Raw genomic sequence first — 25,095 nt, 5'->3', positions numbered from 1 at the left:
TGCTTCAGTGAGACTGTTCTCCACAAGCCTTTCCATTTTCCCCGAGAGCACAACTCACCAGCACCGACAGCAGAGGGCATTAATCTGCGGTCTTATTTGTTATGTATTACCATAGTGGGCCAATATACCCGAGAACCAACCAAATCAAGTAACAATTTGGGTACCTGCTCCGTAGGCGCAGCAGTACCCTTTTCTAGTGAATGCTGCCTCCTGCTCATTTTGATTTAGTTGCCCCTCCTTCCAGAGGCCTGTGCAGTGAAGCTGTCAATCACGCGAAGAAGTTGGTTATTGTTCAATGAGAGGCCACTCATTGGAAAGGAAGCAGTTGGGGTCAACATCCACAGCATAGAATAATTCCTTCCGATATCTGCCTTGCTCCCAACTAAGAATGAAAAGATAAAACGAAAAGATAAAACAGCCGTCTGGAGACTCCAAACATAACAAGTGGATCAGTTTGACAGTGGCGAACAGCTTTTAGCATGCGCTTGTTGAAAAAGAAAAATACACGAGGTGCGAGTGGAAATAAAAGCAGCAACGTAAAAAAAGACAAAAAAGCCATCATATATATACTATGTAAACTTCTGAATTCCCTTGAATACTGAACTGTTATATCTAGCAGTACCACTGAGCAACCTCAAGGTAGGAATAAAGAATACTAATATGTTCATGCTCATGCCAATATGAATGCAATCCACCATTTCTTCATGTCCTTCTGTGCTTTTGTTTATGGAGAGAATATTTTAGTCACCTTTATCATGACGTTTCCGGGTAATAACTTGAGCACCAAATTTTTATTCACTTTCTGTTCAATAGGTTAAAATGGACAGCACATATTACTAATATTTCTACAGCTGCATTACGAAAGCTTTGGGTTTTACGAAGAAAGCTAAAAACTGCCCCGGCACATATAAAAAAACTAGCTTATGAAACTTGCATACGGTCTTCACTTGAATACGCTTCAGTAGTTTGGGACCCATACACGAAAAAAGATTCAATGCTTCTTGAAAAAGTCAACAGGAAAGCTGTTAGGTTTATATTCGGAAAATATAGAAGGGAGGACTCCCCTACACAGTTAATGAATTTACATAACATTCATACACTGGAAACCCGCAGAAAGATTGCCTGATTGACATTCCTCTTTAACAGTTTAAGAGGAAAAAATAAACTCAAGCTTCCAGAATGCCTTAAGCGCCCACTAGTAAGAAGGACTCGCGGTGTTAATGAGCATTCACTTACTCCCATTTTTGCCGAAACTAACAGTTTTAAATTCAGTTTTTTCCCTAGAACAGTGGAAGATTGGAATTCGTTACCAGCATCTGTTTTATCCTCACATAATTTTTCTGATGCATTACAACGTCTTTACACCTGCTAATATTGTTTTATATATATTTTGTATTTTTTGTGCTGCTAATATTGTATAATTTTATTCTTTTCATTATGTAACAATGTGAATTCACTCCTGCTTGGGCCAAGCAATGGCCTGCAGTATTTTGAAATAAATAATAAATGAAATAAATAAATAAAGTAGAAAAACTGTAGGCATGCTTCTTTCATAGCTTTAAACGAGGCAGCAGCATTCAGTGGTAGCAGAGGAGTGCCTGTCCATTATGACAACTGGCCTTTTTTTACCCCTATAGACCGAAGACAGGTAGCGGCCATAGTGTTGCAGCAACATATCGTTGCAAGAAAGACTGGGACAGCATAGGCAGCGGCACACAAAGAAGTGCAAGTATTTGGTCCATCAGCAACTAAAAGATTATCACAATATTTCCCACTGCAATCCTTTGCGGCTTGCCACAGCACAACAACATAATTAAGACTGACAACACAACAGAAACTGCGTAGTAACAGCAATAGCTTTCACTTCACAGTACTGCTCCCAACCATGATGACCTTTATGAAATGACAGCAAAATAAGGCTAACACATTACAAAGAACCTAAGAAATTATAATTTCCCGTTCATTATAAAGGCAACTACTTTTTCTTTTCCTTGAATAGCACGAATGATCGCACAGAACGAAAGTAACATCATGTCTATGGGCATCAAGTTTCAGGATTCCGAACGCTTACTGTGACGAGTACTAAGCTCTGGAATGGTACATTATACAGCCATATGTGGACTATAAAACGGTCTTAAATAAAGTTGAACCCCTTTATAAGGCACATGCACTGGAGAGCAGTTTTTGTCTCTTATATCAGGGGTTCCTTATAAGCAGGGTACCACGTTTACATTTTCTAATCAGACTTTATTTCGGCGCAGGCATCTCATGGTTAAAATACGCAAAAAAAGAAGTGTATATCATGTCGCAAAAGCGCTATTATAGCTTTCATTTACATATTGCAGTTGCTTGGTGGACCACCACACTGACCACACCTTGCAACTTTCTCACATTTATTTACTGCTGAAATAGTCGTAAATCTTGGTCTGCTTCATGGCTGCATTGATGCTGTTCAACACAGCCTTTCCCAGCTTGAAAATCAGGCCAAGAGCCTTATGGCCGATGCGCCAAATCTGTATATGCTGCAAACTATGTTTGCAGCGATTGCAAAGTGCGATCACAATATGACGTGGCACCGCAACTAGAGATTACCAACTAAGTTATGTGTTTGGCAACACTACAACAATTCAAATAAAAAAAGTGACACGAAATCATAAAAGTAAGCAGCTTACCACCAAGGTGCTAGAAGCAGCCAAAACTATAAAATATCACCAGCAGAAATATTCCTCAGAAATTTATGCTTGTTTGACAAAGGGGTAGCAGCGGCTGTAACACGTCTATGAATGTCCCTACTCAGACGAAAAAAAAAAATTGACAGCAAAGGAGGCATTTCTGAGTGGAGTTGAAATTATTTGTTTTTGCCAAAGCACAGATACTTCTGTTTTTATGTCATTTGTTTTGGTCTTGGCTTGGCTACGTCTCGATTTCTAGGCACAATGACTTGTTTATGTCAGCGGCACCAGCTGAGAACTTTCTTTACCAGACAGATTTGTCGCTAATATTGAAATGCAACATAATAGACAATTTTCGCTATATTCTTCAGACTAGTAGACACAACACCTACAGTAATTTGTGATAGGAAGCTCCACTTATTGGAGAACCCAATGCATGCTCGCATATGCAGTCGCAATTGTGCTCTTCATGGCAAGCATGAATAGGTTCTCTACATTGCATTCCCACTGCAAGGGCTTCTTTTAGTCATTCCATAGCTGTCTGACCTACTCTTTGTATGCTAAAGTTATAATTAAAAATAACGGCACAGGTGTGTCTCTCTTTTGTTTTCACTGTAGCTGCTACTGAACATGGCGATGGATCTAATGTTAAAATGTCTGTTACAAGAAAGACTCAGTACCAAACTTTAAGGTAATTTGTCCTTTATAGCCACTTGTCTTCTACATCCAATGTCTGTTAAAAAAAAAAAGGTCCAATTAATGAAAGTCACAGGGCGGCCAACCATTTCAGTGAATGGTGTCTCTCTTCAGCTGTATTGATGGTAAATGTGTTCACTGCCTAGAACAAATGTTTTTGAGCACGTTCACCAAGTATGAAGCCTTAAAATAGAGCTGATTTTTTAAACTTGTGAATGTAAACTTCTGCGCAAACCTCTCGGGTGTGGGCTAGCAACTTCACGCAAATGGTTTCGATTTATTGCTGCTGCATTTTTTCAGTCAATGGCTCCAGAGTCATTCACCTTGTATTCTGCATCTGCCCAAGATGAACATGCCCATTTTGTTGGCTGTGAAGCCAGTGACTAGCAAGGTGTTGAAATCGGGTATGATGGTGGTTTGTCGGGTTTTGGCGTCCCAAAGCAAATCAAGCTACGAGACACGCCATAATCATGAGCTGGACGCAGTCCCTCACCCCCTCCCCCCCTTTTTTTTTGCCATGATGGAGTGTATGAGTTGAAGGGGAAGAAAAGGAGTGTCATTTTTAATCGCCAATACCTTTAGTGTTAATACAGCGAGCTCAAGAATTCGTGCACTGGAGTGACCAGTGACTTGACTATTTTTCCAGACTTATTTTATTTACTTATAAGTGGCTATTTTTTTTGTGATTTCGACATTTTGGAACTTTGGGTAGAGTCGCAATAGAGGAATGCTTTGCAAACACTAAATTTCATGAAGTAGAAGTGATAGGTACCTTAGTGCTCATTTTGCCCAAATTAATTGCAAGATGTATGTGATTAGTAAAATTTTCTATCAAAAACACGTATTTTCTGCCTAAATTTTATATTTATGCCTCAACATAAAGGTAGCTTGTCAGTTTTTCAGTGCAAAATACCAGCGACTGATTTTATTTGCCCAGACATGCAAAATCCAGTACGAAGTGTCATAACTGGTAGAAATGGGAACATCGAAATGCCAAGATGTTTTCTCAAAATATGCACAAACTGGAAGACAAAAGCTCAAACCACTACCACAAGCACACAGTGCAAACCTACAATGAAATGTCTAAGCAAACTAGGTCAGCACAAGTTGAACTACGCCCAGCCTAAATGTCCTACCAGTACTATACTATGAAGAAATAAACCTAGCCAACCATAGTAAAGCTCCTAGAGAATTTAAAGCTGTGCACTCAAAGACATCTACAGTAGATTCTCGATAATACGAATTCCAAGGGAGCACGCAAAATATTCGTATCATCCCGAATTCGTATGATCCAAAACAAGTCAACTTCCACATGGGAATGAATTGAAAATGAACCAAACTTTATTATGGCGAACTACTTGCAGCCGAAAAAGTCCGTAATGCTTGTCTGCACTTTTTTGCTGTTGATGTCGCGGACAAGCACAGTCTGAAAAGCATAAAACCGTGCCGCGGTTTCGTCGCTCACGCTGCCGGCACTTACGGTGCGGCGCAGAACGTCCAAAGCGTGAAGAGTATCTGCCGTTGACGGCGACTGATCACACTCGTCATCAGCGTCACCATCGCTGTCAGGCTCATTTTCGCAATCATTCGCTTCGTTGACCAAGTCTTCAATAGACCTCAGCCCACAGGTCGCGACGTTGTCGTCCGCGGTAACGAAGTCCCGAGCCGAAGCTTCAGTTTCCAGATTGCCCCAGCCATCAATCGTGAGGTCTTCATCTGGCTCTTGACAATCTCCTGCCGAAGCTGCGTCAAGTCCGATGGCAAATCCGCACTTTCTAAAACAGTTCGAGATTTTGTCTGAAGTTACACTATCCCTCGACATGGCTAGAAAGTGCAAAGCATCTAAGAGACTGATCCGCAAGTTTGCTTCTTTACAGTCAATTTTCGCCAGCAGACGCCTCACTAGAAGTCCTTTGAAATGATGTTTCACATTTCTAATTATCCCAGCGTCCAGTGGCTGAAGATGGCTGGTAGTGTTCGCCGGTAGGAACCTGACTTTCACGTTATTGAATGTCATTTCCTTTGGGTGGGCAGAGCATTGGTCTACGAAAAGCAAAATTTTCCGGTTTCTTGACGCCATTTTCCGATCAAAACTTGTCAAGAACTCGCGGAAGAAATCTCCAGTCATCCTTTCGGTTACCTTTGTAAAAGACAGGCAAACGCTCCGCCGATCGGAAACAACTCGGTTTCTTCGACTTACCGATGACGGTAAGCTGGAGTTTCTCGGATCCATCCGAGTTGCAGCAAAAGCGTACTGTTACTCTCTCCTTGCTTTTCTGGCCGCCCTGGCATGCCTGGCCTTTTACGCACAAACTTCTTTCTGGTTGAAGGTTGAAAAAAAGGCCCGCCTCGTCGGCATTAAATATGTCGCGTGGCGCGTACTCCGAAATCAGTGCCGGCAGCGTGTTCAGCCACTCGTCTACAGCTGACTGGTCCACTTTCTTGCCTTCACCTGAGACGACCTGGTAGACAAGTCCGTGCCGCTCCTTAAACCGGTGCAGCCATCCCCCAGATGCTTGGAAATTTTCAATTCCAAGCGAAAGCGCGACGGTGTCGGCTTTTTCACGTAGCACCTTGCCGTTCACGTTGACGCCGGCCGCTGTCACTTCGCGGACCCAAATCAGCAGAACCTCTTCCAGCTTGACATGGGTCGCTGTTTTAGCCTGCTTTATGTTCGCACCGAAGTGCTGCACATTCTTGAAGATGGCATCTCGCTGCCCAACAATGGTGCAGAGCGTCGATGGTGCCAACCCTAGCTCTTTTGCTAAGTCGACACGCTTCTTCTTAGGGTTTTCGTCAACCCTCTTCAGCACTTCAAGCTTTTCCTTAAAAGAAAGGGCTTTACGCTTCCGCGACATTTCGGCAGCATCGAACGCTTGCGTCTTTCTAACGTTTGGGCACTTCACGTCACAGAGAACGACAGAAAGAAGCGGCGAACGGAGAACTACCAAGCCTCAAGGTGAACTATGCAGGGGCAGCCAGCGTCACAGGCCTCCTGGGAACAGCCTGCGAGACAACTTTTAAATAGACCAATGAGCTGCCAGCGAATGAGTGACGTACACAACTAGGCACGTGCCTCGCCTTGGCCGTCCTTGTCTAGTGCTCGTCGGTTTGCTATGAAAGGGAGGTGGGGGTAGGGTGGCTAGTGGGGTGAGGGGGGTTGGAGAGGAGAGGCAGCGGCCGCGGTGGGTACCCTCTCCCCCTGTGAGCTCTTGCGCTGAGCTGCTCGGTGGCTTTGTGCGTTTGTACAACGTTCGTTCGTATCATTTGTGGCGGGGGAAGGGGGGGGGGGGGGGAGGAGTTAGCGGAGGCCGCGTCGGTAATGTTACCCTCTTGAGGCCGGCCGCGCCGGCCCGCTCGCATGCGCGACTGGTTTGCACGTTCGTATCAACCGTGGCGGGTTCAGAAATTCTTCGTATCACCCCAAATCTTAACGTATTCTATACAATGTAGTCCGTTCAAAGCATTCTTATTTGTATCATCCCGAAATTCGTACCAGCCGTAATCGTATCATCGAGATTCTACTGTACAGTCGAACCCGGATATATCGAACTCTAAGGGGATCACGAAATAGTTCGATATATTGATAATTCGATATACAGAAATCGGCTCGTGACGGCACTTACGATGCGAAAACACGATACCGTATTTGTCGCGTAATCAACCCACTCGCATAATGAACCCACCCTCCACTTTTGCACCGAAAATTTGAAAAAAAAAAAAAAAAAAAAAGAAAACCGTTAAGGCCAGCTTGCTCACATGCAAGCGCTTGAGTGGTTTCAGCGACAGAGCGAAAAATGTCAAACTTATTGGAACTGCGTCCCTCTCGACGCTCTCGCCGCCGCGGCAGCTCAAAACAAGGTTTCTGTGTCGCCGCGGCAGAAATCGCGAGCGTTTTCGCTTGCATGTCGATGACGCGCGTCACTCCGTTTCAGTCGTCTCATCCACAGCAGCGTGCCAAGATGCTGCGCAGGGATAACGTCAACGTTGGAGGCGCGTTTATCTTTTGATAGCTCTTTCGCTGGCGGGGAGCGAACTTGGCAGAGTGCCCGTGATGGCTTGATTGCACAAGCCTGGTTCGATTTATCACGCCGCGCTTGAGGCGGGCGTCATGATCGCAGCAGCTGACTGCGTGCTTTCGTTGATTCATAGATGCAAGGATAAACGACTCCCGCCAAAAAAACAAACAAAAAAACTGCCACTTCTTAACGTCCGAACAGCACAACGATAAGAAAAGATGACTCGCAAAAAAAAAAAGTGAGAGAGAGCTGCCGCTTTTTAATGTCCGCAGGCGCCATAGCCACGTGAGCCGCCGCGCGCAGAGGGTTCGCAACACACGCTGGAGAAAGCCTCTGACGCCTGTCTGAAAATGGCTGAGCTGGCTTGGCGCATGCGTAGCGCGTGCTGAAGGAGAGAGATAGCTCAGCAAAGGGTGGGCACACCTACGCACATGGCTTGCAAACGTCATGTGTTGGCGCGCGGGAAACGATAACTGCAGATGCGCGCCTTTGGGAAATGGGTGCGGCACTGCCCAGACCAGCTGTCGCCGAACTGTCCCCTCTCATTCCTTCCGCGTGTGGCTTGAAAACGTCACGCGGCAAACGGCCAAGGGTGATGCGATCGTCTTTGGGGAAGGCACACTTTCCAGCGCGTGGCGCGGAGTTCGATATATCGAACGACCTGTGAAATTGAGTTTGATATATGACGCGGCTTTCCTATACTTTTACATGGGATTTTCAAGGGGATATTCGGTGAGTTCGATATAACCAAAATTCGATATATCCGGGTTCGATATAACCGGGTTCGACTGTATAGTAAGTATGCAAGACAGTCCAGAGAAAATGAGTTTTGTTGTTGGTGATAGCCTCAAAATATATCTGTGGTCTATCAGGCCTAGCAGGCATTAGTTTCCATACCTATAATGTGCTATGGAGATAAAGACGTTTTCTTAGACACATGTCAACAAAGAATTGGCATTAAAAGCCTTAGTTATAAGAGTGAAGTTAATGAACAATCCAGAAATAACTTTATCAGCCCAGCCACTGCTTTTTTTATGCAGACTGTACATGTGTCTACATAACTTATCTCTACAGAGCTTATTCACGTGACGTCATTGCAGCTCTGCTGGCAACCACGACGCACAACACGCAGCATCAGAGAGAGAGAGAGACAGTGCCTATGGTGTTTGTTAAGCGTCTTAGGCATCAGACAGCCAAGAACGTGCAGCAGGGAGGAGTAGAATTAACTGAACCTCACAGCGGCCAGCAGACTGTCGTCCCGGGTTTGTTTGGTGCTTTTAGTTTCGAACCGCCCAACATTATGAGGGATTCCACAACAGGATTGCCACAACTACCGCCCCGCTAAATCTGAGAGTGAATGGGGTCTGTAAAAAAATTTCGACTTGAAGCTGCTTTGAAATACTAAGAGCAAGAGGCTGCATGCAATACTCTATAAACAACTACTCTGGTTTTAGCGAGCTCAATACTTCGCAAATTCGGGCAAATTTTCCAAATCAGAATATTCCACAAAATTTTGCAAAGCAAAGGTAAAACGCCTCTTAGCAACTCACTCGGTTAAATTAACTGCAAGACCAATTTTCCCCCGAGGTCTAGGCAATTTGTAAAAAACACAGAGTCATGTCGTTTACAGCACTAGATTGGGCATTAAAGTCTACAAGATGAATAACACAGAATCTGAAATGCTTTAGACGTTCATTTGTAAAACAACAATGGCCAACCAAGTCCACAACAAAAAGATGCTGTTAAGGAAACAGCAGTAGTATAAGGCGGAGAAAGAAACTTTCATATGGGGCGTTATGGCCTCCACTGATGAGCCTTGTTCTGGGAGACGCTCTTTCACAGATAATCTTAGCAGCTATAGATGCGGACAACATATGCACTCACATGCTTAAATACTTTATTTCTGTAAGTAAAAGCTCGTTAATTCAAACTTCAGGGGCCAGGGAAAAAATTATAATTATCCTATGCTCGAATTATCGAATGGCCTTGATAAAAATGATTTGCATTACGGTAAATTTACCGCATTTACCCGCGTAACGAACCCACTTGCACAATGAACTCACCCACCCCCAATTTTTGCCTAAGAATTTGAAAAAAAAAAAGAAAGGCATCAGTCAGCACGTCCTTCCATTTCTAGTGGTCACGGTCCACAACGCATTTCTTGACAGTGCGCCAAGATACTGCACAGCAATAACATTCGACCTTTTGACATTAGCAGTTAGCTCTAGCGAAGGGGGGAAGCAAACTTGGCAGAGTGCCAGTGCTTGTTCGGTTGTACAGGCCTCGTTTTCACTTTATCATGCCATGGGCCAATGCAGCGGGCACTGTCATGCCACTCAATCATTGGACCGTGTGATTGCAGCAAATGCCTTTTGAAGCGAACAATCTTAAAAGAAAAGCCGGCACCATGATCGCATGCTCTCGTTGACGACCGATGGATGGAAGAATGGACGACTCTTGCCAAAAAAAAAACAACACTTGTAGCGCCGGTCCGAAGTCATAGTCTTTTATGAGCATTGGCTGGGACCACGCAGAGAGTACTTACATATTTCTGAACTAACGGGGCTCGAATTACCAAGTATTTAGTTGCGAGACTCTGAGGTTGTGCGGAAGTGAGAGCAGGCAGCCGCCGCCGTGGCCGCCAGCCCCTACCTTCAGCGGCGCTGGCTGTCGCACCAGTCATGGAGCCATTTAGGCTTTAACCACTCTTCCATGGTTTAACCTCCGTTCATCTTCTGTCCCCGTTTTGCATACGAGCAGCCTCTAATTATGCCGTTCTTTCATGGAATAATTACTTTTTATGGCCACATGCTGTACGCCAAGCTGCCCAGACGCGGCGGCGCGTAGTCCGAATTATCCGTAACGGAACCGACTCGCATTCGAATTAATGGGCTTTTTTGTACACAGACCTCTATGGAGCTTGGCCGTACCAAGCAGTATAGTTCATATTATATAAAAATTCGAATCACTGAGGTTCGAATTAACAAGCTTTTTTTACAGGACTTGAAGTTTCCTTGGAACAGCAACGTGAGCAACACGACACACCTTTGTGGGTCAACTACATACTAGCTTATCAAAACAGTATGCCCTATTGTTTGCTGAATCCCATAATCCCGCGTCTAACTATACCGTTCTTTTGTGGAGACATGCCTTTCTTTTTGGCCACGTGCTGTGTGTCAAGCTGCCCAGATGTGGCGGCGCGTAGTTGGAAATATTCGTAGCAGAACCGATTCGAGTTCGAATTAAGGGGAGACGCGGGTCTTCGTGGCCGAAAATCAGTCTAAAAATCAAATTTTTTATTTCTTCATTTTTGCGGTCTTGAGACGTTTCCACAACTATCTGCAAATTTTAGTTGAAAAATACCACCTATTTCAGGCATTACAGCGTTCCAAAGTTGCGAATCTGTACGTTTGGCCCTTTAAATTGAGGTCAAATCGCGCTGAGTTTTGATCGGCTGCAGATTGAGGAATACGCGCTCCATCAGCATGATTTCGGTCTCGTTCGAAAGATAGTGATTCAGGCTATTCCGATGTCCTGATTGGTGTCCTTGAGTGAACTCCTGAAGCGGAAAACAAAGGGACAAAATTGCGCGAAACGCGCTCTGCTATTGGGTTCCGAAAGCATGTGACCCAAAAAGCCACTTTTGGTTGGCTGCCAGCGTCAACTGCTTGCGGCCTGGTGCTAGTTTGAAAAGTTCGCGTAGTTAGACCTAGCTGGTTTAGCGATGTTCCGTCGTTATGACCATGGCGCAAAACTCGAAAAATTGAAGTTCGAGCATCATAGCGGCCTAGGAAAACGAAGAAAGGCAGAGATAAGCGGCATGCAGGTGACGCGGCGTCTTTCTATCTGCAAACTGCGATGAAGCGCCGACCTTCGCGGTGGGCCGATAAGGGTGTAGCCGGTGGCACTCGGCACCACAGGTAGGAGAGCGAACGATTTCCTCGAGGGGATTCCTGTATGAGCATCGTAATCATGACGATGCAAATGAAAAAGCGATACCTAAGCAGTTTTCATGGGCAAGAGAGATCGAGCACTCGGAAAAGTTAGTGGCGCGCGGCAGCGGCGATCGCGAAACGGCATCGCGTGCGGCATGCGGAATCACAAACCTTGCCGAAATAAATTTCCTTCAGAGTTGCAGGGGCAATTATCTTGATGGGAAATCTTGCATTCACACCATAAATCAGTCATAACACATCTTATCGAGTTGCTGTTAGCCTTGGTAATTCAAAAATATGTCGAAAACATTTCTCAAAATTAAATTTTGGACACAGTCATTATTTCGGAGAAGCGATATCTCGGCTCTACAGCAGCTATTGCTATAATTCTTTTTTTGAAAGAAAGATAAAATCAAGTTTTACAAAAACACTGCTTTTTAACCACTGTTTGCCAAAATTATCAAAATGAGCTTTTCCTTTGGCAAGTTTGACAAGCCACAGCTTTCTTCCAAATCATCCTACAATGCTCAATTATGCTTTATTGCAGTCTTTTGTTATTCTAGATTATTTAAGGATCAAAATCTTCTCCTCAAGATCTTATGTTTACTAAGCATGCTTCCTCCAAACAAAAGATCAGCTTTCCTTAATATATCTAAAACTACCTGCATTAGCTAAATACAGTTTGCAGTTTGGAATTAGCACACACACACAAAAAAGATACACAAATGTTGCAAATCTGATCATAATTAAAAAAAACATAGTTCCAAGAGGGGTGTTCCCTTTTAAACTGATTTTTTTTACATTGCAATTCGTTTTTTCCATTTTTTTTTTAATGTAAATTTTGTCCACCCTTCCATTTTGCGGGTGGCATTGTGGCTCTTCTACTCAATGGATTTTAATGATTCTTTTTTTAACTGGCTCGCGATTGTGCAGGGAACACAACAAAGCTATTTATAAGAGGTCTAAGCTGCATGAACATTTTGAAAACATATGAAACTCTAGAAAGGGGGAGGTTGTATTTGCGAAGCTGAAACTTCAAACTTCCATAACTTTGGCTGGAAGTAAGGCAGGACCATAAAAATTGTTTCTATTGTGTTCCTTAGACATTCAGGAACAGATTCTTATAGCTTTTAGCAATTTCGCTTTAGTAGATATTTCTACAAGCTTCCCGAAAATTTCAGACACCAAGGTTATTGTAACTACTCAACAACATATTTGAAATCAGCACAGAAGTTTAAATAGACACTGCCGATTTCATACTGATGGCATAAATATTAGGAAAATTTTGTTCAAGACCCAGGTCCCCCTTAACGGGCTTTTTTGAACACAGATCTCTATGGAGCTTGGCCAGACCAAGCAGCTAGTTCGAATTAGCCGAAAATTCGAATTATCGAGGTTCAAATTAATGATATTTCACTGTACAAAGCAGTTGCCATAGCTACTGTGGCCACTAAAGTTTGCAGCACTTTAATAATACCTACCATAGTGGCCTCAGGTCCCTCAGGCAACAAAATCCCTTTCCCTCAGAGTTCGTCACAGCCAAGCTCCCCTACATACCTGGAACACATTGCTGCGGTGACCACTGTCATACTTGAGCACGGGTTCACCCGTTGCCCAGTCCCATATGACCACGCTGAGGTCGTCTGAGCCACTGGCCAGCCGAGTGCCAGTCGAGTTGAAGTGCAGAGCGTTGACGCAGCCGTCGTGAGCGTGCAACTTGTACATGAGCTCTAGCCGCTCTAGCATGCGCCGGCTGCCATAGCAGTCCAAGCGGAACTTATCCACGTGCGACACTGATGTCTGCTGGCCGTATTCACGCTGCGTAAGCGCCCGCCAGACCAGCCACTTGTACGAGGGTGCAGGAGTGTTGGGCGTCGGGTCGTAGCTACTCTCCAGGCTCTCTGCGTCCTGCACACAGTACAGCAGTTGCACAAGCACTTGTAATCATGACAAAATTTAATAATAATCGGTTTACAAGAAAGTAAAGGCTCAGTATCTCTCACACTTGTTTCTGTGGACACCTAAACCGTACTGTAAGAGAAGGGAGGAAGGCAGATGTGAAAGCGCAGATTGAGAGAAAAAGGTACCATAGTGGAGGGCAACGGAGTAATTTCGACCACCTGGGGATCCTTAACGTGTAATAGCATCGCACAGCACACAAACGGCTGTTCGTTTCGCCTCTATCGAAATGCAGCTACCGGTGGTCGGTTGCAAACCCTGGTACTGCAGTTATGTATTCGGGCATCTTAGCCACTGAACCACCACGGTGGATGCTTTCGCTCGTTATAACCTGGTTGAAATAAGGGCTAACTATTTGACGTGGCTTCTCCCCTAGAGTGACAAAGTAGCGTTAAACCCACAGCGTCTGCAATCAAGCGTGGCGCTCTACTGAACCCATAGTGGAGGCCATGGTTACAGTGAACTAGAATATTGGGTAGTGTGCTCACTCCGCGGCGGCTCTACGGGGAGCGGAGGCCCCGCGTGTGTCGACAGGCGACTGCTTCGCGGCGCCGGCACCAGGTGACGCCACGGTAGACTTCACGGTAGGATTTTGCTCCGCCCGTCGCTGTCAGCCGGTTCAATTTGTCACTGCGTTGTGTGCGTTTGTGGCTTCGTTGTTGCTCTGCTGTGCGCATGTTCTTTTGGCGCTTATTGGAGGTCACTTCAAGCGTTTGTTCAGTAAAGGCCAGTTCAGGCTCTTGTTTAAGCTCCCAACGAAAGTGAGTGTTGACTACACCACGTGCGTCGGTGTATGCATGTTCTGCCTGGAGATCAGAACTCTTTGTGCTTTTCTTTCGCACATGAGGGGGTAAGCGGACATGTGGCCTGTACTAACCGGTTAATTCACTGGGACAGACTGCTAATAATAATAATAATAACAATATTTATTTAGTATAGTTAGAACAACATACACATACGGAAGCGCCGAAGCCACAAGCGGGCTTGTGCGGCGACAACCGGCAGCCGCTGCAATCTTCGCGCCACATCAGAACTCCATCAGAGCTCCATCAGAGGCAAAAAAAAAAAAAAGAAACATTTGGTACAACACACTATCAAAAATGAACTGACAACATCAGTACATATTATATGTTCTCTAACGCTTTAACAGCAACTCTCAATGTTTTGCGGGTGGTCAAAGAAAATACGTCGTCCAGTAGTTCGTTGAGGATGGCTGGAACATAATAGCGTCTTGTTGCTTTACCGTAATGAATGCGGACTCTCGGTTTAAGATAACGAGGAACATGTCTCAACGGTACCGGTTTCGTGTTTTTGTGCCTGTATGCACTGCTCCAAAAATATTTTAGTACTACAATTTGTTTAAAAAGATTGTCAAAAGCAGGCAAACCAGCTGTTCTAAAGACACTGCTGGGCAAATTCTCCTGTGGCATGTAGAAGACGCTTGTAGCGATGTTTTTCAAAATCCTATTAACTCCATGTGAAAGAGCAGTTAAAAAAAACACATACCGTATCTTTGAACACTACCCCAGAGCATGGGCGATTAGTTTTCTGATAGAAAAAGGCATCATGGTTTTCAAATTAAACAACAAAGATGCAACACTTCTAAGTTTCTTACAAATGTGGGTCAACTGAGTACTCCATGTCAGATCACTGTATATGGGTACACCGAGATACGTAACCGACGGGACGCTAGATATAGGTTGACAAAAACACAAATAGCAATATGAGGGGTTTAAATGTATAGAACCTACATTTGGTACATCTTTGTGCGGGCTACGAAAACAGACAAGTCGGGATTTGGTGCCATTTATTTGTATTAAGTTTGAGACAAACCAATGACTAAATTTAATAGCGCCTCCTGAAGGTTAGCCAAGGCACATGAAAACTTAGGCTTGCCTGATACTAGTAAAGGGTCATCGGCGTAAAGGAATATAGTGGATGCTTTCACGTGGTCACATATATCATTCACATATACCCGCACAACACTCTTACCGCGTCACTGCAGATAGGCCCAAACCAAAATATGCCGGCCCGTCGTCAAAACCATTGCTACGCGCCTGGATGCAATACTGGCTATGTGCATACTAAAGGTGGCCCAAAAATAGCCCTGCTAGGCGTTCCCAAAGATGACTTTTAAGGAAGCAGTGGGAGATCAACCTCCGTCACTCGGACAAGCGGCTGGATGAGAGCTGTGGAGCTGTGCTGTTTGTGAGCTTCATTTCGAACTTCGTTTCGTTCTGCGGGGCTATGTTCATATTGTGAACGGGGGAAAAAGTCCGCATCCCTCGTGGGAAGCCAGCATTATCCCCCGATGCCACACCGACGCTATTGCCGAATCTGCCGGCCTATCTTTCAAAAAATATACCGAAAGAAAGACAACAAAGGAAAAGGAAACCCACTGGTGTTGTAACTCATACGGGCCCTCGAAAACAAAATTTTCTAGTCTGCCCGATATACCCGTAACAACAGAAGAGTAGGAATCGGCCCCAAACGAACAGATTCTGAAAGTATTCTTGATATTTTGGAAGTGGTTAGAAATAGACTGCATAAAGAAGTTGGTTGCCCCGTTCACGCAGAAGGCCGATCTGAAGAAGTGATAAGGTTTTATTTAGTCACCAGACTGCACTTCTATGTGAAAGGGGTTAATTAAAAAAAGGGCAGAAAAACGAGAACGGGCAAAACACCTCAAACTAAGCCATTGCTAACGTTGTTGTGAGGTGCTGGAGCAAGTGAAGGAAATAAGCGGCAAAATACGTGAACATAAATATACGCAGCGGTGACAAATCTGTTCATATGTTTCATAAAGCAGTGACTTTATGTCTCTCCAAATAAGTATGCAGTAGCTGGTTTGAAAACCTTGTGGTGCGGCTCCCGTGCTGCGAAAAACGCGAATTGTAAATAATGCATCTTTCCTTTTACTTTGTCAGAATTACATGCATTCATTCTACCTGTTATCTCCATGTCCTTTTTGTTTTTGTGTGCTGCAGCATGGGTGTTTGTGAATAAGCAGTTGTTGCGGCTGACACTCCTTCATTCCTCGTTTATCCCTGGCATGAATCCCAAGCTATTACTATTGACTTTAAGCATTAATGGAAAGAGCTGTATAACCCCCGAATATGCAGTGCATTATAATTTCTTTCCAGTGAAACAATGCAGGCTCAAGTGACATACACTACGTGAACGTCCCAACGAGCCAAGCGCATTGATTAACATTGTTTGAACATGTGCACAGCGCAGATATAAAGTTCAATTCAAGGTCCACTTAACCATTTCAGCAAAACCCACGCAAATGTCGCGGTAATATTTCAATTTGTCGGCGCGGCACTGGCTTTTACCCGTGGAGCGCGCGCGCTTCGAAGCACCTACCGTGGAGACGCGCGCAGCGCCACCGCCCACCGCCGCTCCCCGCCGACACCGGCGGGGACACCTCGAGCGGCGCTTGTGAGCACACTAAGTGGAGGGCAACGGAGTAATTTCGACCACCTGGGGATCCTTAACGTGTACTAGCATCGCACAGCACACAAACGCCTGTCCGTTTCGCCTCTATCGAAATGCAGCTACCGGTGGTCGGTTGCAAACCCTGGTACTGCAGTTATGTATTCGGGCATCTTAGCCACTGAACCACCACGGTGGATGCTTTCGCTTGTTATAACCTGGTTAAAGTAAGGGCTAACTATTTGACGTGGCTTCTCCCCTATAGTGACAATCAAGCGTGGCGCTCTACTGAACCCAGCGTGGAGGCCATGGTTAAGCCGCCACTTCATGCGGCGGCTTCCAGATGACGCTACATGTATAGCTGGAAATGAACCTTCCGATGCTTTCGTACTGATTGCTTTAACAGAGATAACCCCTGCCAATTTTTGCTCCCTGTACATGCAAGCCATGCACTTTGCCTCAAGCTAATTCAAGCCTAGTAAGGAACGTCGCCTTAGCTATACTGAAAAAACTGGGGAGGGATTTACACTATAAGCTTAAAACAGAACACGAGGTGCACGGGCGAGAAGCATTATTTGATGCGCCTGCAGAATTACGTGGATTTAAGTTTTTACAATGAACTAATATGCAACAGCCCATATGCCCTGCTCACATGCGAGATAAGTTTTAACATTCAATGAATGCATCAATCATACTTTCTGGGCACACTGATGCTGTCGGGTATCATTATTTTTATACTGTGGCTACCTATGCTTAAAGGAGAACAGGCAACAAAATTTGTTTAAGTACCCAAGACATAACTGAACATGGACCCGCTATGTGGTATTTGCCTATGGCCGCAAAATAATCTATAATTAAATTTTTTTTCTTACCTGTTCCGATTTTGGTTACAACAGCCGAGAAAAAGCTATGATATCAAAGCCAAGTATAGGTCACATAAGGAATGAAAAACATGCCATATAATCGCTTGCGATTCTTGTTCCTGAGGCAGGCTGGCTTTAACTTTGCAGCGAATCAAAACAGGTGAGGAAATGAATTAAATGATAAATTATTTAGCGGTTGTAGGCAAATAGCACGTAGTGATCTGTGTATAGTAATGTCTTACGCATCATACAAAGAATAAAACATGCAATCTAAAACTAAACCATCTATATTCCTTTAAAAAGAACAGAAGAGGCAAATAATATGCAATAACTGACCACTACCCGCTATGCATCACATATGTAAATTGACGCATCACATGTGGCACTTTAGTTTTTAAAGAACTTAAAAATCTAAGTTCTCGGGCCATGCATATTTTATCTAACCCTATGAGTGTCACTGATGTGCCCATATGTAATTGCTCTGCGTTCAAAAATGCACACTGAAACGCAAAGCTAGCATACTTGGGGTGGTGTAGTCATTTGAAGAACATTTCTATATGTTTGTATTGTCATCTCTCTGCTGGCTTTGCCAGCTGAATGTCACAGACCATGCAGGAGCGTGGTCACTCAGTGCCAGCACCGCATGCGAGGTTGGCTAGGGAAGAAAAGGGAGGGGGGGAAGGGGGCTTTCCAGTGCGCCGGTGCTCCTTTTTTTGCTATTCTTCATTGAAACATTCACCAGGGTAATTCTGGCACCACTTGTAACTTTGTAGAAGAATTCTTTCACCATTATTTCACTCTGTCCGCTGCGGGACTTAGTTAAAAGGTCCATTGCTAACCCTCCGCGGGCTCGCTCACCACTACCAGAGGAAGTTAGGGTCATTGCATTCTACTTTTATCTCCTTCTTTCAACCTTTGCTTGCAAGTAGCCATTTTACTTTGTCAGGGTCACTTAAATGCTTTCTCCTTTTAGGTGTGTCACTCCCAAAGAAAAAAGAAAAAAAAGAAAGTACTCAATATGGGTTACTGCAAACATTAATATGTAACTCCGAGAAAAGACACACTTAGGTTTTGAATAGAACTCTATTGAACTGAAATTGCCAAAAGCAACACAATGGACAAGCACAAAATCTAAGCAATGCAATTGCAAGTGACATTACCTCTTCCTTATCGTCCTGGCTCATGTGGAAGGTGTCATCGCTATTTATGGAGATGTCATCAGAGTCCTCGCCGAAAAAACTGCTGCTGCTGACACTGCTCCTGGTAGTGCCAACGTCACTGGCGTCCTCAGGCACCGACCCTGACCTTCGAGACCGACCCAGCAGGTTTCCCTGCCGACGCTTTTTCTTCTCTTCGGTTTTCTGTTTTTTCTCCTCGGGAAAGCCTGAGGTGAAAAATGGGTCACGTTTTAGCTCCCCTCAAAAGGCCTTAAAAGAGCCACCACAAACTAGTTTTTTTCAATACCTCTGGACGGATAACTTAATTTTAAAGCATCAGCTTCTCTACGACCAGGGCACATGTGATTAAACAAATGCCTACTCAACTAGGCTTTCCCTCTCTAAGCCTACTAAGATGTTACGTTTCGTTCACTTACATTATTAGTGCAGCATACAATGTATATCTGATCAATGCCTGCCTCCAAACAATGGCACCTCTGGAAACTTGTGATATAGCGAGGCGATACAGTGCTGGACAGTGCTTGTCTGCTTCTCCTACTGTGTGCTGTCTTTCCCGTGCTGTACATCTTCCCTAAATAGCGTTACAGAAAACAGCTTGTAATCCTCCTTGCATTTGGGCAAGGTTGCCGTATAGCCGCCCATAGAAACTTTCCAAACATGAAAAGCACCAAAAAAAAATTAATTTCCTTCCCCCCTGGGAGTGCAGCATGCAACTAATGGCCGCATCCTGCAAGTCGAACAAGTGAGCACAAAGCACACCACTGAAGTTCATTGCTGTTTTCTTTGACCGCAAAGAGATTAACCCTTCTAGTATTCTGAAAAATCCTATAGGTACTGGTGCACTGTGTGAGCAGCAATAGAGGACTCCTGGTCAAAGAAAAAAGCAGCAGCAATTCACAACAGCTCAGTTCAGCTGTCGTACTATAGAGAATATAAACGGGGCCCGTATTCAGAGTTTACGTCGTTACCGAAAGTGTCGCTATCTCCACGACCTTGAGCCCTCTGATTGGTGGAAACGCCAGAACATGATGTTGCCACCACTTCCAGTCTCCTAGTGGCAACACCCGGTTCCAGCGTTTCGATCAATCAGATGACTCGAGGTCACATGAGATAGCGACACTTCGATAACGACGCTAACTCGGAATATTTATTTATTTAATCATACTGCAGGCCAATATGTTGGCCCAAGCAGGAGGGGCAATACAACAAAAATATTGGAATATAAAGCAATACAGAGCAAAAAGGACCAAAAACTGAGGACAAAAGTTCAACTCTGGTCACTGTAATGAAATGGGCAAAATTCAACACAGTTCAACTCAAGGAGCCTTTGTTCCGAAAAGACATTCCAGTTCTTTTAGGAAGTCGTTTGATGCGTAAACATTTGGTGGCAGTTCATTCCAGTCGTTCACAGTTTTAGGGAAAAAACTGTTCTTATAAGAGTTTGTTTTTGCGAAAATTGGAGTTAGCGTGCGCAGTGTAGTATGTCTTGTTCTTCTGGTGGTAGCTTTGTGAACGCATTTCGGAAGGCTTAGGGGAATTTTTTCTGACAGATATTTATGAAGAAATAAAAGTAGACTTATTTTCCAGCATATGTCTAACCTGGGAATCTGATGCTCTTGCATAAGGAAAGATGGAGAATCTAGTCTTTTGTATTTGCAATATATAAATCTTACGGCCTCTCTCTGTATACGTTCCAGTTTATCTATGTCTTTCTTGGTGTAAGGATCCCATAGTACTGACGCATATTCCAATTTAGACCTTATACATGCATTATAAGCTAAAAGCTTTATGCTTGCAGGAGCATTTTTTAGCTTCCTTTTCAGAAAGCATAACTTTTGAAAAGCAGAAGCACAGATGTCCGAGATGTGTGTGGACCATGATAGATTGTTGGTAAGGGTTACTCCTAAGTATTTATAACTCTTGGCTTCGCAAATCGCACTACTACCAAGGTGATAAGTATATATGCTGGGACACTTCTTTCTGGTGACACGTAGACATATGGGCCCAGAACTAAACAAAACTGCTTTCGAAATTAAAGTAGCATGCTCCCCACATACACATCAACGTCGATCAAACTTGCGCATGTGAATTTGCACAGGTGCAAAAGCACATGCACAAATTTACATGTTACAAGACACTGCAGCTGCCCACTGTAACGTTAAGAGAGAGGAAGCGCACAGAGTGGGTCAGAGAAATACCTTAAATTGCTGACATTCCAGTGGAAGTCAAGAAGAATAAATGGGCATGGGCAGGACATGTAGTGAGTAGAGAGGGCAACCGATGGATGCTTAGGGTAATAAATTGGATTCCAAGGGAAGGAAAGCGTAGCAGGGGGCGGCTGAAAGGTAAGTGGGTAGATGAGGTTAAGAAGTTTGCAGGGGTAAAGCGGATGCAGCTAGTACAGGATCGGGTTAATTGGAGGAGTATGGGGAGGCTTTCACCCTGCCGTGGGTATAGTCTGGCAGATGATGATGATGCAGCTGCCCACTACAACAGGCTAAGAATTGCACTAATGTTCAACTGTAATAGCTGAAATCGAGTCCTGATAAAATTAATAGTAAGGTTTTCCAAGCTGTACTTCCTTTTTTCAAATCTAGAAAAAAAAGATTATGATACCAACTGTGTGATCCGCGTTTTCTAGTTCCCAGGTGTTTCAGGCAAACCTTCAGCCTGCTCACAAATGCCATAGGACAAAGGATCCTAGCCGCAGGGTGTTTGATAACATCCACCTTTGCAGCTATGTATGCAGTTCACCCTGCCTTAGCTACCCACCAAGGTTTCCTCAGAGGCGTCATAAATATAAGGCTGGCACCATTGTTACATCAGCTGCAATACTGGCGAACCATGAGTAATGTGAGAATCTGAGCATTTCTATTAAGGCCCAACTCCAATGACATATCCTGGGCGTCGGCGCTGTCAGCGCCGTGGCACGGTGGGCGTCGCAAGCAGTGTGCATCTCCATGGAACTCGGCGCTGGCACCGTTGGTGCTCACTGCTGACGCTTGTACTAGCGCTGCTGCGTTGTTGCTAGACCTAACAAGCAGACATTGTCCAAAACAGTTTTAACATTCACTCAATGATTTCTGCTTTTTAAAGCGTTAAGAGACGTAATTTAGACATGGAACTCAATTAGTTCACGCATTCTACTTCTGCACAAATAAACGTGCATCTTCCATATTTTCCTCGGCTTTTCAATACAATCTGCAACGCCATCAACGCAACATCAATTTGTCCCGTTTTCAGTGACCGTAGCTGAGACGAGTCTTTTGAGTTTTGTTCCTCCACGGCAGAAATCAACCGATGGGCTGCGAAGGGTTTTGCCATCCCGGCCAAGTGCGACGATGGAAAGTGATGACAAAAAAGTGGGGAAAAAAAAAAGCACCCTAAGACTCTGCGCGAGCGAAAATTCCCAATCCGGAGGTTGCGGCCACTCTGTCCTCTCATTGGTGCACGGCGCCTAGACTTGCACCAATGAGAGACCTACATGGGAGAGCAGCTCGGCGTCAGCGTTCACACAGGCGCCGAAATCTAGCACGGGCAGATCTCGGCGCTCCGCTCGAGTTTGCTGCCGTCTCGTACCGTGTGCATGCTCAAACCGGTTCCTGCATACGCCAACAGCGCCGACACCCAGGATATGTCGTTGGAATTGGGCCTTTATGTGCTCATCACCACCAGACTCCGGTTTTGTAGATGTTATAAAACAGAAATAACAAATTACAATTACAATTACTTTGTCTGCAATGCAATCAATTTCAGTGGTCAAGTAAAGCCTTTGAAAGGAACTGAGTAATTACAGAAGTGTAATTAATTACCATTACGCTATTTTCCTTGGCACATTTATTAGCAGAAGGCAAGTATACAGGGACCAGAGTGGCTTCTTAGTTTCTTGTCTGTTGTATTTCATCAGCTGTTGATTTCCAAGAGTAGTTTCTTTTCTTAGTTTTCATTGGTATTTTTGCATGTTGTCTACTGAAAACATGAGTAGCAACACTGCATGCTCTTCTGGTGTATGTGTTGAATGAAACGGCAGAGTTGTAACATACAAAGATCTTGTGCAGCTGGTAGTTACTTGGCATATATTGCAGGGTGGGTTGTTTTGATATAATGTGAAAAAAAGCACTAAAAGTAAATGCCAAACAGAGAAGAGAACATGAGTTAAGCAAATCAATGAATGTTATTGTTTGTGCTCTTTGGGAACAAAGCTCAAGAAATGTAGCATTTCATTGTGCCGCCTTGAAGAAATGCAAGCCGAGGAACGCTGGGCTACTTAAATGCAGGCTGCTCATGCCAGCATGTTTGGACATATTTGCACATGCAGCTTTTGAGCAGCCTGCCCATTGTCTTCCCACTACGAAGGAATATTACGTACTAGCACTATAGTATTTGATACCAAGTCCAGGCTTTCAATGTTACACCAGTGGTTAAATTCTATTTTTGAACAAAAAGTAACTAATTACTAACTATCATTTACTAAAAAAAAAAAGGAAAAGCAACTGAATTACCACAAAGGCTACTCTTAGCAAAAAGTAATCAGTGCATGAACAAATTCACAGAAAATTATTCTTTAACAAGAAATAAATTGTATCATATCACATACAACTCCATCTGATCCAGCGTGGCGCGTAGAAGCTGTGCATAGCTCATCACATCGTGTGTGGATGATTTTTATTGCCTCTTAGGCCTTTGTAAGCTTGCTTACCATTACTGTCGTCTTCTGTTTCTGTTGTTGGCCTTTTCTCAGCAGTGCCAGGTGTCTCTTGGCGTTCTGGAGCCCCAGCCTCAGTGCAGTCTTGGTTACCAGAGTCTGGACTCTCCTGGCCATTAGCCTCCTGGGCAGATGATGCTTCAGTCCGATCATCGGCTTGTTCTATACCGATGCCACTGTCATCTTTCCTCATGGGCTTCCCGTCCAAATCACCTTGGCTCTTACAATCATTGGCTTGTTCATCAGTGCCAGCATCTGCACTGGCAGCTGGCTCATCACAGTGACTACTCGCTCCACTGTTGGCACTCATCTTCACAGCTTTAAGGCGATCTTTTTCACAGCTGCGATAAGTTTCATCTGTAACAAAAGTAAGCAAGGGTGACTGTACTGCATGAAAAAAAAGAAAGGTAGGACAGCCAAAAAAGCACTGCTGTTATAGCCATATATAGAATACAATTTTACATACCTCTCCTACTAAGAGTTTCACACAAGGAAGGTAGCGTTTTGAAACGGCGCTAATGTGCTTGGGATGTTTACAATACCAATATTTACCATGATAATTCTGTAACAGTCTTAATGCAATATGACCAGGAACCATAAGAGCACTATGCACTGTTTATTCCAAGGAAATCAAGTCGACATGGTTACTTATCTTCAAATACTGTGCACGGTAGTAGCATGGTGCCAGTTTCTCATAATTCACTAGTGTGATCAGTGATGCCGATTGCTCCCAAACATACGGTGCAATATATCCTGTGAAATTGAGACTGCCTTGTCTGCCGACTTGTTTTCCTGATTTTATGTTTAACCAAACAGCAAACAAAAACAAGGTGCATAAAGTGATAATGCATAGCCCCTGTACAGAAATTCTTCCAAAGTGCGATATACAAAGGCAACGATGCAACTCAGTAGTAATCTATCATTTTGTATCCATATCCTTTTGACGTGTTCTGAAATAAACGATTTCTCTGTCGATTTCCAATACGCCGCGGTTAGCATACTGTCGCGCGATGTTTTCGAAGAGTGCTCATTCGCGAGTGAACAAAATTACGTAACTATTCCACGCACCTTAAGCCAACACAAGGTTTCTAGAACTGCAGCAACTACTCAGAGCTCACTGCAAGCCTTCTGTGCAAAAGCAAGCCAATCTGCTCAATGTGAAACTTGGCATACGCATCTTTCATGCGTTGAAAACAAACGGAGGAACACGCACGACGACTGCCATTTTTTGCAAGGTTAAGCCTAGAGATGCGCAGAGCCAGACGCTATTTCGGCACCTATTCACCTTGTTTATGAATACCGCTGAACGTGATTATGTTGCTAACTGTTGCTCATAAATTGCCCCACCTGCGCATCAGTGCCAATATTATGCGAGATGGAAAGCACGCATTACCAACCTTGCCAATTTCTTCTCAGCTCGCATTGCGCTTCGCGCAGTGTTTAGAACCTACACAGCTGATGCTTGTTTTGACGCGAGTGTCGAGTGTTGTTCGAGCGCCTCCTTTACATACCACTTCACATTCGCGGAAACAGACAAGTTTCGAAATACAAATAATTTTGCAAACAATAAATTGAATACGTGTTACATCGTGAAAACCTAGAGTAAAGCAAAGCCCTGCCAAAAGCAGGAACG

At 44.2% G+C, this 25,095-nt stretch overlaps 1 protein-coding gene across 3 annotated transcripts in view; it reads right to left on the bottom strand.

The window, feature by feature from the left end:
- The window catches only part of LOC146186575 (DDB1- and CUL4-associated factor 8), a 56,122-nt gene extending 31,042 nt beyond the window's left edge, over positions 1 to 25,080 (bottom strand). Inside the window, exons 1-4 of one of the 3 annotated variants that reach the window (XM_084607289.1) lie at positions 24,860 to 25,080; positions 23,457 to 23,819; positions 18,740 to 18,963; positions 12,880 to 13,230 (exon numbers count right to left, since the gene is read on the bottom strand). In XM_084607289.1, coding sequence (XP_084463415.1) covers positions 12,880 to 13,230; positions 18,740 to 18,963; positions 23,457 to 23,772 — 891 coding nt within the window. In that variant the 5' untranslated portion in view covers positions 23,773 to 23,819; positions 24,860 to 25,080. Of the gene's footprint in view, positions 1 to 12,879; positions 13,231 to 18,739; positions 18,964 to 23,456; positions 23,820 to 24,530; positions 24,551 to 24,859 lie in introns of those variants that run through there. The other 2 variants (XM_084607287.1, XM_084607288.1) reach the window with 2 other exon arrangements.
- Positions 25,081 to 25,095: the final 15 nt, after the last annotated feature.

The sequence above is a fragment of the Amblyomma maculatum genome, chromosome 6 (assembly GCF_055883805.1).
Source record: "Amblyomma maculatum isolate TAMU_Amacu chromosome 6, ASM5588380v1, whole genome shotgun sequence".
NCBI classification, from domain to species: Eukaryota; Metazoa; Arthropoda; class Arachnida; order Ixodida; family Ixodidae; genus Amblyomma; species Amblyomma maculatum.
The sequence above is the reverse complement of the archived record's forward strand: the minus strand, read 5'-3'. Positions and strand labels throughout refer to the sequence as shown.